The following is a 17,926-nucleotide window of genomic DNA, read 5'->3' as shown; positions in this document are numbered from 1 at the left end:
GAAAGCCACGTTGGGAGGGGCAGTTTGTGTGTGCGGTGTGTGTGGTGGAAGTGTGTGTGTGTGATGGCAGGTGTGGGAGGTGATAGGGGAGTGTGTGGTGGGGGTGTTGACCATCTTTACAATATTGTGTCAGTTTCTGCTCTACAGCAAAGTGACTGTACTACAAGGCTATATTGATACAGACATATGTTCATTTTCACATTCTTTTCCATTATGGTTTACCATAGGACATAGAATATAGCTCTACAGTAGGAATTTGTTGCTTATCCAGCCTACATATAATATTAATAGTTTGCATCTGCTAATTCCAAACTCCCAATCCTTCCTTCCCCCACTCTCCTCCCCCTTGGCAACCATCAGCTTGTTCTTATGTCTGAGTCTCCTGTTTCGTAGATATGTTCATTTGTTTAATATTTTAGATTTCACATATGTAAGTGATATCATGTGGTATTTGTCTTTTTTTTAATTTATTTTAGTTTATATGATACATGTCCATCCATGTAGCCATAAATGACATTATTTCATTCTTTTTATAGCTGAATAATATTCCATTGTATACATATACCACATCTTCTTTATCCGTTCATCTGCTGATGGACATTTAGATTGTCTCCATATCTTGGCTACTGTAAACAGAGCTGGAAGATAATATTTTCCATTCACAACAGGCAATGTTTTTTGTGCACATCACCTTTGTCTATTGTAGAATAACACTGCCGTGAGCTTTTGGGTACAAGTTCGTGTGAGATTAAATGTTGTTCTACAATCGGTAGGTGTTGGGTGTTCCCTGGGGGACTAGTGGTTAGGATTCAGTGTTGTCACTGCTGTGGCCCAGGTTCGATCCCTGATCAGGAACTGAGATCCGACAAGCTGTACCTTGTGGCCAAAATATCTCAAAATCTTAAAAAAAATAAGTAAATAAGTGGATGTCATTGGAGAATTTGAATGACACACTCCACCTTTGAGAATTTTAAAACATGAATCAGATCTCAATTCTCTCCTCCTTCAGATTCCACAGTGGCATCTAGCAGTTTCACAACAACATCCACATGACCTGGCAGGAACAATCTCCAAACTGTCAGCCTCGCCTTGTCCTCTGCTCCCTACCCCACTCCAGGGACACTGGCCCACCTCCTGTTCCCTCCCCTCACCAAGCTCACTCCCCACACCCCTCCATTCCCAACTCTCCACACCAGTCAGGTCTCAGATCCAACATCAGGACTTCAGTGGCCACCCTCATCCCATGCTCACCCTTTCAGTCACTCGTTCCTTCTCAACTCCCTTCACAGCGCAGGATCTGAAATTAGCTCATGCATTTTCTTGTTTTCTCTCTTCCCCCGAATGGGGGTTCCCTGACATTTAAAAAATAAAAAAGCAAGAGTTCCCAAATGGAGCCCTTTGCTCACACACACACACCAAACAAACCAAGACTTAATTTCAGGGCCAACCCTTCACAGGAATGTGACCTTTAAACAGATAATCTGAAATTTATGGATCAGCAAGAGTGAGGCAGACTGAATGGTATTGACCCTGCCAGTCCCTCCACCAAGAAGGTGAGGGGCCTGAGAAAACTTATTCTCCTGTTAATACCTTCTTATCCACCCTTCTGCTGCTGCTTACAACCCCCTTGGGCCCTTCTGTTTGCTGGTTGTTATTGCTGTTTAGTCGCTCAGTTATGTCTGACTCTTTTGTGACCCCATGCACTGCAGCCCACCAGGCTTCTCTGTGCATGGGATTTCCCAGGCAAGAATACTAGAGCAGGTTGCCATTTCCTTCTCCAGGGTACCTTCCCGACCCAGGGATGGAATCATGTCTTCTGCATTGGCAAGCAGATACCTGAGCCACCAGGAAAGCCTCTGTTTACTAGAGGAGATATTATTGAATTCTTGACTAATGGTTATGAATCATTGAATAAAGTCAATTAGCCTTTCAAATCTATGCAGATGAACTTCCTTTCTCAACACTGAGGACGTGACCTGGTATCGCATGCCTGGTGTCCCCGTCCTCCCAGCAGTGAACGTCTGGTCCTGAAGGTGCCAGGAAAACCAGTGATGAATGAAGAGACAGAACATGGAAGCCCCAGGAGCTCCCACAAGCCTAGCCCCACAGGGCTCTTCTGAGCATTGCCAAAGCCTGCTGTCCACTGCCTACCCTGCCTACTGTGTTTGTTAAAGCCCCTGTCTAGGGAACAGGAGATGCTGGGTTTGAACCCCAGTGGTACCTGGGACAGTTGACTGTATGTGTATGCAGTTTGCTTGTTGGTTGGTTGGTGGCTGTGATTTGAGAGTTTTCTCCTAGATCCTGAGAGCAATCGTCCATCCACGGAAAAAGGTAAACTGTCGTCTGCCAGGCCCGTCAGATTTGTAATGAGGGAGGGCATGGGTGCTACCAGCATGCGCACACAGCATTTTCTTCTCCTTTAAACATAAAGCAAGGAAGAGCAGGTGCATGGGTTTGGGGTGGGCATGACTGCCCAGCAGAAGCTGCAAAGGCACAAAGCAGCCTGTAGCTTCTGCCAGGAAGTCCTCCCCACCCAGGGGAGAGTGCTTGGCTGATGTGTCCAAGTCCCCCGTCCCCCTGGCATGTCTGGACACCAGTGCCCGGTCCACCTGTACTGCATCACCTCCTGGTGTATCCGCTACCCTGGCCGATACACATCTGGTCTCATCTCCTCAACAGTCACAGGGACAGTGGTCAAGTGGTTGGGTCAACCAGACGCCAGTTCCCAGGTGCAACTACTGTTACTGTGGTGGAACTAGGGTTTAATTCCATTTGAAAGCCCACACATGGCCAAGAGCCTGTGTCAGCTATCTTCTGCCACAATCAACGCTGCATAACAAACCACCCCAAACCAACAGTGCTTTCATTAGCTCATGATTCTAGGGATCGACCACTGAAGCTGGTCCACTGGGGCTGGTCCACCGGCAGCTGGGTGCCTCACACATCTGCCATCAGCTCAGGTGGACACAGCTGTCCCAGGCTCCAGGCTCCAGCAGGGTGGCCCGCCTGTTGCCAGTTCCTAGAGAATAAGTGTGAAATCCTATGGATGTCCAGGCTTGGAACAGCACCACAGCGTTTCCGCCACGTCCTGCCATGTAGAGCCTCCCTCAAGGGGTGGGGACACAGCCTCCAGCTATTGATCTGAGGAGCTGTGGAGCCGCAGCTCCAAGTGGCAGAGTCTGCCTACAGCCTTGCAGAGCCAGAGCGCAAAACCAGCCCCAGGCACCATCCGAGGCCTGGAGCTGAACCCTGCAAACCCTTCTCCCCTACTCCTGACCCCGTGGGGTGAGGTCCGGGAAACTGCGTGCTTAGCAAGTGCCCAGGCCCTTCTGACATGAGGGGTCCATGACCACACGTTAAAAGACACAGACCTGGGCTGCTGGTTTTAACCCAGATCCGCAGACCTCAGGACATTCACAAACTCCCAGAAATGTACAAATTTTCACACTTAGACCAGAGCCTTTATTCAGAATTGAAAAGGACTCCATGGCCCGAGAAAAGTTAAAACTTGCCTGTAATCCACAGGTACTCACTTTCTCCCCTGTCTTATCCCTCTTGCCCAAGCCAAGTGTGACAGCCCATCCCCACCACCACACACAAAAATGTGAGGACTGTTTGCCTGATTTCACATGCGGGATTCTGTGGCCAGATGCTTCTGGTTTGGGGGGAGGAAAGGGAAGGGGGTTTCAGGGCACGTGAAGGAGGGGGCTGCCGCTAGGGGCTGAGGAGCAACCCCTATGAGCAGCTTACAGAACATCCTCAGGTGGGTGGAAATCTTTGTAGAGAAAAACCCTCCAAAGGGAAAAAGAGGCGGGAGGATTTTATTTCCTCCTCTAAAGTAACCCAAGAGCCTGGGTTTACTGCCCCAGCCCCACTATGGCCATGTGGTGGGGGTTGCTGGGCGTCCGTGTGGGTGGGACTGTTAGGGGAAGCACACTGATTGAAACCGCCCACCCTGGCCAGGCACCATAGTAACCATCCACATGAGTTGTTTTATGACAGGAGATCCTGTTAAGGAATATGGAACTAATAAGCCACCACCAACCGGAAGAGTTCGGGAAAGGTCGAAAGGAGACACCGCTGCCGTCCACTTCCCAGAATCCCTCTCGCTAGCATCCATCTTGGCTGAGCGATGAGTGCGCCACCAGGAAAGACTCTGAATTGGAACGATTAGCCAAAGACCACCCGGAAACTAATCCCATCACCATAAAACCGGAGACTGTGAGCCACGCGGCAGAGCTGTTCTCCTGGGTTCCCTTACCCTACTGCTCTCCACCCAGGTGCCCTTTCCCAATAAAATCTCTTGCTTTGTCAGCACATGTGTCTCCTCGGACAATTCATTTCCGAGTGTTAGACAAGAGCCCAGCTTGGGGCCCTGGAAGGGGTCCCTCTTCCTGCAATAGGACCATCATGAAAGGGCGTCTTGTGTCCACTTCGGGGTGAGAACCAAGTGACCTCTCCAGCCAACCTTAGAAGCCGAGTAGGGATGTCCAAGTCCCTAAAAGAAAACTCTGTGTCACCGGATTGTGACCCTGTGACCTGAGCAGGACGCCCCCAGTAAGATCAGAAAATCCCATCTGGAGCCTGGACGACAACATGGACTCCCAATGCTCCCATCAGTCCAGATCTTTGAGTGGCCAACTCGATATGGCCGAGTAGCCCCAGCCCGCAGCAGCTTGGAGCGGGACTTCGGTTTCCAGTCAGAGATTAAGGCTGGATCGTGCTGGTGAAAGCTCCAAGTCCTAGCCACCAGACCAGTGGTCAGTGACACGGGCCCTGGCCCTTCAGCTTTGCAGAAAAGAATTCCCACAAAGACAGAAAGTAGTGAAGTAAGTCAAATATTAACATAAGAGGAAAAGGAGTACAGTGAGCGTAGAGAGACACACAGACAACTCAGAGGGAGAGAGAGTAGCTGAGTCGTGCCCCGGTGGCAGTTTGAACTACTTTTATGGGGTATTCTTCCAAGTTTCCTTTGGCCAGTCATTTTTATTTCCCTGGTACACAGTCCACATTCAGTATATCTCAGGATCCTTCCACATGTGCATACGCATCTCTTAGCAAAGATGGCATGTGGCTAGAGCATCTCTTGACATCATTCCCCTTTGACCTCCAAGGAGCCTTTCTGCACAGGGAGGCCTCCTCTCTTCAGGAATGAGAAGTATGCTGTCTGGGCAGGGCCCAGCCTCCTCCCTTAATTGTCCTGCTGTTCTCATCTTAAAGTTTCCATCCACAGGGAATTGCTTTACCCTGGGGGCCCGAGGAGGAGGGGGATGGATGGCATCCAATTTCTGCCTCGAAAGGCAAGAGACCCAGCAGCCCCCAGGAGAGGCTTTCCTAGAGACACAGATTCAGGACTTCCCTAGTGGTCCAGTGGTTAGACTCCAAGCTCCCACTGCAGGGGGCCCAGGATCCAGCCCAGGTCAGGCATCTAGGATCCTGCATGAAGCATGGTACTTCCTTAAAAAAAAAAAAAAGAAAGGCTCAGTGGGTAAAGAATCTGCTTGCAATTCAGGAGACTCTGGTTTGATCCCTTGGTGGAGAAGATCCCCCTGGAGGAGGAAAGGGCAACCTGCTCCAGTATTCTTGCCTGAGAAATCCCGTGGACAGAGGAGCCTGGTGGGCTACAGTCCATGGGGTCACAAAGAGTTGGGCACAAATGAGCAGCTAAGCACAGAGTCAGAGCCCCCAGAGCGGAGATGTTGACAGACGCTGAAGGACAACACAGGCTCCCCAGGACCCCCAGCGGCCCTGAAATTCCCCCAACTCCACCTTATTGGAGTAAGTCCAGACCCCTGGGTCTTGGGGACCCTTCCTGCCAGAGTGAGAGGCAGGGGTCTCCCCGGAGGAATGCCAGGAGAGCCCAGAGAGGTTGGGGACCATCCCTGAGGGTAGCCTGAGAGGCCCTGGGCCCCTAGACTCCTCTACTGATGGAACCAGGCCTCTTCTCAAGACCCCTGGCTGACGAGGGAGCTGGGCAGTGACTGCCCTTAACCCTCTGTTCCTCTCTCCTGTTAGAGACCTGCAGGGTGACAGCACTGGCTGTTGACAGGCTTTCAGGTTGTCAAAAGAAGAAGGTCCCTTGGAGGCCCCGTGTCCTCTGGTCTGATTACACCACTCTGGTTTGTTTTCTGCTCTGCTAGAAACTGCTGAGGAGGGGAAATTTCCCCCTCTGCCCTTCTCGGGTTCTTGTGGCTGGACCAACAGTAAAATTGACACTAGACAGATGAGTAGGAGAAAAACTAATTTTAATTCATGTGCATGGAAGTTTCATATAGACGGAAACTAAGAAATGGGCAAAGCAGGCAGTTTTTATACTTCTAAGGCAAAAAAAAAAAGATAAATTAGTGAGGAATTGACAGGACAAACCATCCTGGGCTTGGGCGCCCTGTTAGTGAAGAATCTAAACCGTTCGGGCTGAACGAGGTCATGTCAATGAAAGACATCACAGGGAACGAGGTCATGTCAATGAAAGACATCACAGGCCTCTCAGCCCCAGATACCTATCTCTGGTGATAAGGGTCTGCCCCCAGGTGCAGGAGTGCACCTTTCACACGAAGAGAGGAGAGAAGAGTCAGAGTGTCCCTCTTCCATTGGTCTTTTCTTTTTTGGCCACACCTTGAGGCTTGAAGGATCTTAGTTCCCCAATCAGGGATCAAACCTGGGCCCTCAGCAGTGAAAACACTGAGTCCTAACGCCTGGACCACCAGGGAAGTCCCAGAATGGGCATTTCTTAAGCAACTTTAATTCAAAATAATCAACATGCCATTGAGGCACGTTTGGGGGATGCCTGCTCCGAGCCCCCACAAAACAACCACGGGAGCCTGTACATAAGAGCTGCCTCCAGTGACGCTCCGGATGGAACATGGGTGGGCTCCCACTGCAGCCAACCCCAAGTTCCCAAACCCCCTTCCTGAGGAAGAATCTTGCATCAAGTTCTCTGCATCCCTTTACCTCCAGCCCCAGCCTCAGGCTGGCCCAGCTTCCCGCTCTAAACTCGGGAGACGTGGCTCCCCCACGTTCCTTCATCCAGGGGCTGGTCGGTGGTTACAAAGACATTATGTGACCTCCACTTCTCAGGAGGCAGACAGTGATCTAAGGGACCCTGGGGAGGCCTTTGAGTGGCATTTGGTGTTTTCAGTCCTAGTTCCATCATAAAGAATCAGGCCAGCTATCAAAACTGATCCCCTTCATGGATCACTGCCTTGTGGAGAAGAACCGTGCATAATTCAATGAAGCTATGAGCTATGCCATGCAGGGCCACTCAAGACAGACGGGTCATAGTGGAGAGTTCTGACAAAATGTGGTCCACTGGAAGAGCAAATGGCAAACCACTCCAGTATTCTTGCCTTGAGAACCCCATGAACAGTATAAAAAGGCAAAAAAGATATGACACCGGAAGATGAGCCCCCGGGGTTGAAAGATTATGCTCAAAATCCTTCAAGCTAGGCTTCTGCAGTACATGAACCGAGAACTTCCAGATGGTTAGATAACATCACTGATTCAATGCACATGAATTTGAGCAAACTCTAGGAGACAGGAGCCTGGCGTGTTATAGTCCATGGGGTTGCAAAGAGTCGGACACAACTTAGTGACTCAACAACATCAAAGCAGAGCTCCCATTCTGAAATAGAAAGCAGCCTCGGTTCAGAGTGAAAGCAAGCCTAAAGATGCCTCACACTTGGGCCAGCAAAGTGCAATCAGGAGACAGAAACCACAGGGAGATTTGAATTACAAAAGGGCGTTGGGGTGACAGAGAATTGGCTGTAACTGGTAGGGAGAGCTACAGAACACAGGCAGAGCAAGTGCAGGGAGGAGCCCTAAGGCTGACATGGGGCTCCCAGGGGAGACCCCCACCCCAGGCCTTGCTGGAGCAGGCACGGCGTGGCCCTGTGTGGCTGGCAGCCTGGGGCAGGCACAGACCTCGCTGCCTGGCAGAGAAGTCTCAAAGGCCTCCCTAGTGGGGTTGTGGAGGCCTGCCCTAGGGGGTGTCAGGACGGGCCCTCCCCCTGAAGCGCTCTGCCAAGCCACACCAGGGGGATGCAGGAGAAGTTGCTCAGGGGCCGTGCCAGGTCAGCCCCGTGCTGAGGCCTGAACTCTGAAACCGGAAGAGAAACCCTCCTCTAGTGTCCCTTGGGGGCCCTGTACCGAACAGGCTCCACATGTCTCCGGCCGCAAAGCCCAGAGCAGGCAGAAAAGGGAATGTCTGAAGCTGAGAGGCAACAGGCCACGAGCTGGGATGGCCCAGACCCTGGCGGAGTCTGACCCTACAGTCAGCCGTTCCACAATTGGCTGCCGCACGTCTCCCGCGGCAGGCTGAGCTGGAGGGCGTCTACAAGCCGCCAGACTTAGCACGTACAAGTGCAGGATGAAGTTCAGATACACGACAGACACTTTGTTAGTATAAATCTCATGCAACACTTGGGACATACTTAAACTAAGAAATGATTCATCCTGTATCTGAAACTCAGATGTAGCCGGGCATCCTGTGTTCTTTTCACTGAAGCATAGTTGATTTACGATGTCACGTTATCATTTCAGGTATGCAGTAGAGTGATTCAGTTACCATTTTTTCCCTCAGATTCTCTTCCATTATAGGGTATTACAAGATATTGAATATAATTCCCTGTGCTGTACAGTAAATCCTTGTTGCTTATCTATTTTATTTATAGTAGTTTGTTAATCCCATATTCCTAATTTATCCCTCTCCCATCCACATCTTCCCTTTGGTAACCATAAGTTTGTTTTCTCTGTCTGTGGAACTATTTCTTTTTTTTGTAATGGCTATGCTGGGTCTTCATTGCTGCTCATGGGCTTTCTCTAGTTGCAGTGAGCGGACGTTACTCCAGGGTTGCAACATGTGGCCTTTTGTTGTGGCCTTGCAGTGGCTTCTCGTGTGTGGAGCACAGGGTCTAGGATGTGCAGGCTTCAGCAGTTACAGCATGTAGGTTCAGTAGTTGTAACGCAGAGGCTTAGTGGCATCTTCGCAGACCAGGGATCAAACCTGTGTTCCCTGCATCAGCAGGCAGATTCTTAACCACTGGACCACCAGGGAAGGCCAAAACTATTTCTGTTTTATAAATAAGCTCATTTGTACTAGTCTCTAGATTCCACAAAAGTGATGGCATATGATATTTGTCTTTGTCTACATATGTCACTTGTCACTTAGTATGATCATCTCTAGGTCCACCCATGTTGCTGCAAATGAGAGTATTTCATTCTTCTTTATGGTTGAGTAGTATTCCATTGTATTAATATATAAATATGTATATACAATATATACATATATTTTGCATCTCCTTAAACTGATCATCTGTTGATGGACACAGGTGGCTTCCATGTCTTGGCTGCTGTAGATTGTGCTGCCATGGACATTAGGATGCACGTGTCTTTTTGAATTAGAGTTTTCATCTTTCCTGAATATATGGGCATCTGTGTTTTATCTGACACCTTGACCCCAGCACTTCCCTGAGGAACAGAGTTTGATAGACAGCAAAAAGTTCCCTGGAGGCATTTACTCCAGCATCTTCTGTTCACAAGAGCATCAGTCAAGTACAGGGCTGGCTGAAATGGCTTAACCCCTGTTCCCCTCCCTTCTCCTCCCCAGGGGCCGGCCTGGGTTTCTTCCAACAGAGTGTCTGTAACGACCCCTCCTTTGCTCACAAGCATTTCCTGGGACCCTTCTGCTGAGCTCCAGACTGAGTCCTCTGGGCCAGCTGTGCTTTGGAGTTCAAAGCATTTGGAGCTAAAAATAATGACAATAGGACATACTACACATTATATAACCTCCATCAGGGCTGGGGGCGGGACCCCGACATCAATGCACAAACACTTCTGCAGCTAAATCCATCCTGCTAAGGGGATAAATACCCCATAAACAGTATTGCAGCTTGCTTCCAGCTGATTTATACAGTAATAGAGTGGCTCGTGAGATGCCAAGATAACTTGAGACAGTAAATTCTCTAGGACTTCTCACTCCCAAGGAAAATGTGATACAGTTTCAAGTTTATACCAGTTCAGGCAAAGCTCAAGGCCTGGACACGCACGTGTAGTCGGTCATCTCCAGGTCCAGCAGCCATGGCTCTGGAGGGGGCCCAGACCCTCTGCATGGCTCCGGTCACCGGGCTGGAGGTGGGCATTGGTGGATGGTCATCTCAGGCCACGATGCAGCGCTGTAAAGATGGGGCCTCTCAGCATGTCTCCCCGAGAAGCCCACTCGGAACTAAGCCATCTCTCTGTCTCGCTGATCAATGTCCTCGAAGTCAGTGATTGGCAGGTCACACCTCATGACCACACAGTCCCTGGCAGCCTCCCCAGCATCCAACAGAGCCTTCACCACCTTCTCCCTTCCTTGTCCCCATCTATATTTAATTCATCCCAGCAATTTCTCCATCCCTCAAGGAAGGCACAAGACCTGCTCCAGTTCCCTGTCCAGCTTTTCTTCCGTGGCCCTGTCCTCTGACTTATACTTCTGGTGTATCAACTTTTGGGGTAAATAATAAAGGTTGGATCACCTTTGCCTCCTCTGGGCAGGCTTCCTCTCTACGTCGGTTCTAAGTGTTGCATTAGAACATAGTCTGTCCATCTGTGTGTCAAGGAGCTCAGCCTACCGTCCAAGCACCAGTTGCTGTGGAAATGGCAGTCTTGGGAGTGGACAATTCCAGAAGCCTGGTTTATGTCCACTTCAGGAAGCACTCACACTCCCTACCTCAAAACACATCTATATTCACTCTTTTTTTTTTTTTTTTTTGCCACAGTGCTCAACTTGTGGGATCTTATCAATAGCTTCCTGACCAGGGATTGAACCCAGGTCCACAGCAGCCCGTGTCTTCCCACTGGACCCCCAGAGAAGCCCCTATATTCATTCTTCATAGAGTGTAAAACTCCTTTCATAAATTTGGGGGAAAGTGAATGTCAGAAATATTACTTCTCAAAAGACTTTCAAGAAGGAACGGTGTGCAGGAATAAGACAATATTTGTTTTCTCCCAGCCTGGCTTCTCTCAGTGAATTCATGCTGCTAATTGAAAAGGATTATCAAGCAGATGGAAAAACACTCACTGGATTACCAGTACATGTTTGTATAAGAGGGCATGGGGATCCATTGGTCGTGCACACCTGTGGCTTTTTCCAGTCACAGCCAATGCTTTCATCCTGAAACCCTGCCTGCACCTTCCTCAATCATTCTAATGCCCTTCTGGAAATGGAGCACGGGGCCCAGCTCCTTGTCAGATCTGAAGACCAATGCAGACAGGTTTTAACCTGAAACGATCTTAGCAAATTCATCCGTGTGATTTTCAGATGGTTCCTGAAGGGAAGATTTTTCTACTGCAGACATTCAGATTGTTTTTCATGGAGACACCTAAATTTCCACAACCAACCTTCTGAATATTCATGCTCACCTTTAAAGATCAGTTCTTCCTGTGACATCCAAGCTGTTTCATGAGCAGCAAACAATTTGGCGTATGCTGGCGTCCTCACTGCCAAACATATCTCTCACTTCTGTTAGCATCCCTACCCACCCACCCCACCCCACCACCACCTCTCTGCCCACGGTGGTTTCCGCTCCATGTTTCGGTAGGTTTTGGTCATCACCGATACTGCAAAACTTTGACAGCCTGTCCTGTGATCTTGAAAGTCATCTCATGGTGGGTCCCAACATCTCCGGCTTCCTCATATCAGCAAGGAGAGTTTCTCCCACAGCAAGCAATGGGGTGTCTTTCTCTTTTTCTGCATGAACAGTGCAATTGAGCCCAAAGTCACAAAAGGGAAAATAAGCCTCAGCGACCAACAGAGATGCCTATATCCTTGGCAGCACTGGAATACTACAGTCAAGTCAGGTCAGATTGTGCAGCAAAACAAGTCTTGGCACAAAACTTAATGGGGGAAAAAAAGTCTCAGTCTTAACTTTTTTCATTTTGGAATTGCAGGGACTGTGGGTCTGTCCTACCAGGAAATCAAGGAAAAGATAGAACCAAGATCTTCAGTGAGCTCCCAGTCCAGCAAGAGAGAGCAGGGCTCGGCGGTGAAATCAGTACTGTTCCACGATGTCGGGGAGGAATACCTCTCCCTCTGCCCTTTCAGGTTCTTCCAGCAGCTATGAAAATTAAATTGACCTGGGACAGATTAACAGGAGAAGGCCAAACAAAAGTTCAATAACATGCAAGAGGCCTGGGAAAATGACCATCTCACCACACTGGCCTTTTCACCACACTGTTCATGGGGTTCTTGAAGCAAGAATACTGAAGTGGTTTGCCATCCCCTTCCCCAGTGGATCACATTCTGTCAGAACTCTCCACGATGACCCGTCCATCTTGGGTGGTCTTGCATGGCATGGCTCCTAGTTTCCTTGAGTTACACGAAGCTGTGATCCATGTGATAATTTTGATTAGCTTTCTGTGATTGTGGTTCTCCTTCTGGAGGGTGTGGGATTTATAGTTCTTGCTTCCTGATGGGAAGAATGGCAATGGGGAAAGCTGTGTCTTTCTCTGGAGGGCAAAGCCATGCTCAGTTCAGTTCAGTCAGTCAGTCGTGTCCAACTCTTTGCGAACCCATGGACTGCAGCATGCCAAGCTTCCCTGTCCATCACCAACTCCCAGAATTTGCTAAAACTCACGGCCATCAAGTCGATGATGCCATCCAGTCATCTCATCCTCTGTTGTCCCCTTCTCCTCCTGCCTTCAATCTTTCACAGCATCTAGGTCTTTTCCAATGAGTCAGTTTTTCCCATCAGGTGGCCAAAGTATTCAAGCTTCAACTTCAGCATCAGTCCTTCCAATGAATATTCAGGACTGATTTCCTCTAGGATGAACTGGCTGGATCTCCTAGCAGTCCAAGGGACTCTCAAGAATCTTCTCCAACACCACAGTTCAAAAGCATCAATTCTTTGGTGCTCAGCTTACTTTATGGTCCAACTCTCACATCCATACACGACTACTAGAAAAACCATAGTTTTGACTAGACGGACTTTTGTCAGCAAAGTAATATCTCTGCTTTTTAATATGCTGTCTAGGTTGGTCATAGCTTTTCTTCCAAGGAGCAAGCATCTTTTAAATTCATGGCTGCAGTCAGCATCTGCAGTGATTTTCGTTCCCAAGAAACAAAGTCTCTCACTGTTTCCATTGTCTCCCCATCTATTTGCCATGAAGTGATGACTGCATGGATCACAATAAACTGTGGAAAATTCTGAAAGAGATGGGCTTACCAGACCACCTGACCTGCCTCTTGCAAAACCTGTATGCAGGTCAGGAAGCAACAGTTAGAACTGGACATGGAACAACAGACTGGTTCCAAATAGGAAAAGGAGTACATCAAGGCTGTATATTGTCACCCTGCTTATTTAAGAAGAGTACATCATGAGAAATGCAAGGTTGGAAGAAGCACAAGCTGGAATCAAGATTGCCAGGAGAAATATCAATAACCTCAGATATGCAGATGACACCACCCTTATGGCAAAAAGTGAAGAAGAACTAAAGAGCCTCTTGATGAAAGTGAAAGAGGAGAGTGAAAAAGTTGGCTTAAAGCTCAACATTCAGAAACCTAAGATCATGGCATCTGGTCCCATCACTTCATGGCAAATAGATGGGTAAACAGTGGAAAGAGTGGCTGACTTTATTTTTCTGGGCTCCAAAATCACTGCAGATGGTGATTGCAACCATGAAATTAAAAGACGCTTACTCCTTGGAAGGAAAGTTATGACCAACTTAGACAGCATATTAAAAAGCAGAGATATTACTTTGCCAACACAGGTATGTCTAGTCAAGGCTATGGTTTTACCAGTAGTCATGTATGGATATGAGAGTTGGACCATAAAGAAAGCTGAGCACCAAAGAATTGATGCTTTTGAACTATGGTGTTGGAGAAGACACTTGGGAGTCCCTTGGACTGCAAGGAGATCCAACCAGTCCATCCTAAAGGAGATCAGTCCTGGGTGTTCACTGGAAGGACTGATGTTGAAGCTGAAACTCCAATACTTTGGCCACCTGATGCAAAGAGCTGACTCATTTGAAAAGACTCTGATGCTGGGAAAGATTGAGGGCAGGAGGAGAAGGGGACGATAGAGGATGAGATGGTTAGATGGCATCATTGACTCAATGGACATGGGTTTGGGTGAACTCTGGGAGTTGGTGATGGACAGGGAAGCCTGGTGTGCTGCGGTTAATGGGGTTGCAGAGTTGGACGTGACTGAGTGACTGAACTGAACTGATGGGATCAGATGCCATGATCTTAGTTTTTTTAATGTTGAGTTTTAAGCCAACTTTTTCACTCTCCTCTTTCACTTTCATCAAGAGGCTCTGCAGTTCCTCTTCACTTTCTGACATGAGGATGGTGTCATCTGCATATCTGAGATTATTGCTATTTCTACCAGCAATCTTGATTCCACCTTGTGCTTCATCAAGGCTGGCATTTCGCATGATGTACTCTACATAGAAGTTAAATAAGCAGGGTGACAATATACAGCCTTGACGTACTCCTTTCCCAATTTGGAACCAGTTTGTTGTTCCATGTCCAGTTCTAACTGTTGCTTCTTGACCTGCATACAGATTTCTCAGGAGGCAGGTAAGGTGGTCTGGTATTTCCATCTCTTGAAGAATTTTCCTCAGTTTGTTGTGATCCACACAGTCAAATACTTTGGCCTAGTCAATAAAGCAGGAATAGATGTTTTTCTGAAACTCTCATGCTTTTGCTATGATCCAACGGATGTTGGCAATTTGATCTCTGGTTCCTCTGCCTTTCCCAAATCCAGCTTGAACATCTGGAAGTTCACAGTTCACACTGTTGAAGCCTGGCTTGCAGAATTTTGAGCATTACTTCACTAGCATGTGAGATGAGTGCAATTGTGCGGTAGTTTGAATATTCTTTGACATTGCCTTTCTTTGGAATTTGAATGAAAACTGACCTTTTCCAGTCCTGTGGCCACTGCTGAGTTTTCCAAATATGCTGGCATATTGAGTGCAGCACTTTCACAGCATCATCTTTTAGGATTTGAAATAACTCAACTGGAATTCCATCACCTCCACTAGCTTTGTTTGTAGTGATGCTTCTTAAGGCCCACTTGACTTCACATTCAAAGATGTCTGGCTCTAGGTGAGTGACCATACCAACTGGGTGTTTATCTGGGTCATGAAGATCTTTTCTGTATAGTTCTTCTGTGTATTCTTGCCCCTCTTCTTAATATCTTCTGCCTCTGTTAGGTCCATACAATTTCTGTCCTTTATTGTGCCCATCTTTGCATGAAAATTTCCCGTGGTATCTCTAATTTTCTTGAAGAGATCTCTAGTCTTTTCCATTCTATTGTTTTCCTCTATTTCTTTGCACTGATCACTGAGGAAGGCTTTCTTATCTCTCCTTGCTATTCTTTGGAACTCTGCATTCAGATAGGTATATCTTTCCTTTTCTCCTTTGCTTTTCCATTTTCTTCTTTTCTCAGCTATTTGTAAGGCCTCCTCAGATAACCATTTCTCCTTTTTGCATTTCTTTTTCTGGAGATGGTCTTGATAACTGCTGTATACTCCTGTATAATGTCACAAACCTCCATCCATAGTTCTTCAGGCACTCTGTCTATCATATCTAATCCCTTGAATCTATTTATCATTTCCACTCTATAATCATAAAGGATTGATTTAGGTCATATCTGAATGGTTTAGTAGTTTTCCCTACTTTCTTCAGTTTAAGTCTGAATTTTGCAATAAAGAGTTTATGATCTGAGCCACAGTCAGCTCCCAGTCTTGTTTTTGCTGACTGTATAGAGCTTCTCCATCTTCAGCTGCAAAGAATGTAATCAATCTGATTTTGGCATTGACTATCTGGTGATGTCCATGTGTAGAGTTGTCTCTTGTGTTGTTGGAAAAGGCTGTTTGCTATGACCAGTGTGTTCTCTTGGCAAAACTCTGTTTGCCTTTGCCCTGCTTCATTTTGTTTTCCAAGGCCAAATTTGCCTGTTACTCTAGGCATCTCTTGACTTCCTACTTTTGCATTCCATCCCCCTCTGATGAAAAGGACTCGTTTTGGGTATTAGTTCTAGAAGGTCTTGTAGGTCCTCATAGAACCTTTCAACTTCAGTTTCTTCAGCATTATTAGTTGGGGCATAGACTTGGATTACTGTGATATTGAATGGTTGGCCTTGGAAATGAACAGAGATCGTTCTGTCATTTTTGAGATTGCACCCAAATACTGCATTTTGGACTCTTTTGTTGACTATGAGGGCTACTCCATTTCTCCTAAGGGATTCCTGCCCACAGTAGTAGATATAATGGTTATCTGAATTAAATTTGCCCATTCCAATCCATTTTAGTTCACTGATTCCTAACATGTTGATGTTAACTCTTGCCATCTCCTGTTTGACCACTTCCAATTTACCTTGATTCATGGGCCTAACATTCCAGTTTCCTATGCAATATTGCTCTTTATAGCATCAGACTTACTTCCATCACCAGTTACATCCACATCTGGGCATTGTTTGTGTTTTGGCTGCATCTCTTCATTCTTTCTGGAGTTATTCCTCCACTCTTCTCCAGTAGCATATTGCCCAATATGACCTACTGACCTGGGGAGTTCAACTTTCAGTGTCCTATCTTTTTGCCTTTTTATACTATTCATGGGGTTCTCAAGGCAAGAATACTGAAGTGGTTTGCCATTCCCTTCTCCAGTGGACCACGTTTTGACAGAACTCTCCACCATGACCCGTCACCTATTATCCTTATCTGTCAGAGGGCAGACAGAATGAAATCCACAATCATAGATAGCATCACTGACTCAACAAACATGAGTTTGAGCAATCTCCAGGAGATAGTGAAGGAAAGGGAAATCTGGTGTGCTGCAGTTAGTTTATGCAGTTACAAAGAGTTGGACAGGACTTAGTGACTGAACAACAACCCCATAATGGCTGAAGCCCTCACCTTAAACACCATCTTCAGCTAAAGACAAAAGAGGATGTTAGGGGTAGGGGTTTGGGGCTTCAACAGGGCAGAAGACAGTTTACAGAGATGGAAAAGCAGATGTTTGGTAAACAAATGTTTGTGGGCCCTGCAGTGACAGTGGAACACAGAGTGGACTCTGATCTGTAGATTTCCCTACCACTCTGGCCCATGTTCTTTGTAGATATCTCTGGTGGTGGTTCTATTCCAGGAACAGGCTCCTTATCTAAATTCTTTAGGCAGCTGCGGGAGAGGTAAAAAGACTTCCCAAGTCTTCTTTCTTAAAGACCATCAGCCTAAATTAATCCTTAGGACAGAAACACATTTTTGGGTGGCACATTTTGCCTGTCACAGTGAGTATGAAGTGTCAAGCCTGACACTATGCTCCAAGGTAGGCATTACTGATCCCATGAACAAATAGAAACTCGAGTCCAAATAAGTTCATAATCAAGTGCTATAGGCTAAATACTCATGTCGCCCCACCCAATACATTTAAATTCTAACCCTCAAGGGGTGAGACTTTGGGGTCATGATCAGGCCATGACGGTAGAGTTCTGATGTATGGAATTAATGTCTTAATAAAAGAGACCCCAGAGAGCCCTCCTTTCCCCCACATGAGGACTGTGGGGAACCAGTATAGGCCATCTCAAAATATGCATTAATGACATATTACTTTTTTCTTAATATACATATTTTATTGAAGTATAGTTGACTTATAATGTTTCAGGTGCACAGCAAGGTGATTCAGTTATCAGTTCAGTTCAGTTGCTCAGTCATGTCCGACTCTTTGCGACCCCATGAACCGCAGCACACCAGGCCTCCCTATCCATCACCAACTCCTGGAGTTCAGTTATACATATACACATATATTATTTAATTATTTCCCATTATAGGTTATTACAAGATATTGACTATAGTTCCATGTGCTATACAGTAAACCTTTGTTGCATATCTATTTTTTAATTGGAAATATAGCATTATACTCAGAGAAGGCAATGGCACCCCATTCCAGTAC

General features: G+C 47.0%; 1 protein-coding gene across 4 annotated transcripts in view; it reads right to left on the bottom strand.

The window, feature by feature from the left end:
- Window positions 1–17,926, bottom strand: part of CRYAA (crystallin alpha A) — a 42,650-nt gene that overhangs the window by 17,036 nt on the left and 7,688 nt on the right. Inside the window, exon 1 of one of the 4 annotated variants that reach the window (XM_081570008.1) lies at window positions 4,039–4,143. The exons of 1 other annotated variant lie outside the window; for it this stretch is intronic. In XM_081570008.1, coding sequence (XP_081426134.1) covers window positions 4,039–4,120 — 82 coding nt within the window. In that variant the 5' untranslated portion in view covers window positions 4,121–4,143. Of the gene's footprint in view, window positions 1–4,038; window positions 4,144–17,926 lie in introns of those variants that run through there. 2 more of the 4 variants (XM_081570009.1, XM_081570010.1) reach the window with 2 other exon arrangements.

Source organism: Giraffa tippelskirchi, chromosome 2 (genome assembly GCF_054371585.1).
Source record: "Giraffa tippelskirchi isolate mGirTip1 chromosome 2, T2T-mGirTip1v1.2.pri, whole genome shotgun sequence".
Lineage (NCBI taxonomy): Eukaryota > Metazoa > Chordata > Mammalia > Artiodactyla > Giraffidae > Giraffa > Giraffa tippelskirchi.
This window is presented reverse-complemented; position numbering and strand designations above follow the sequence as displayed.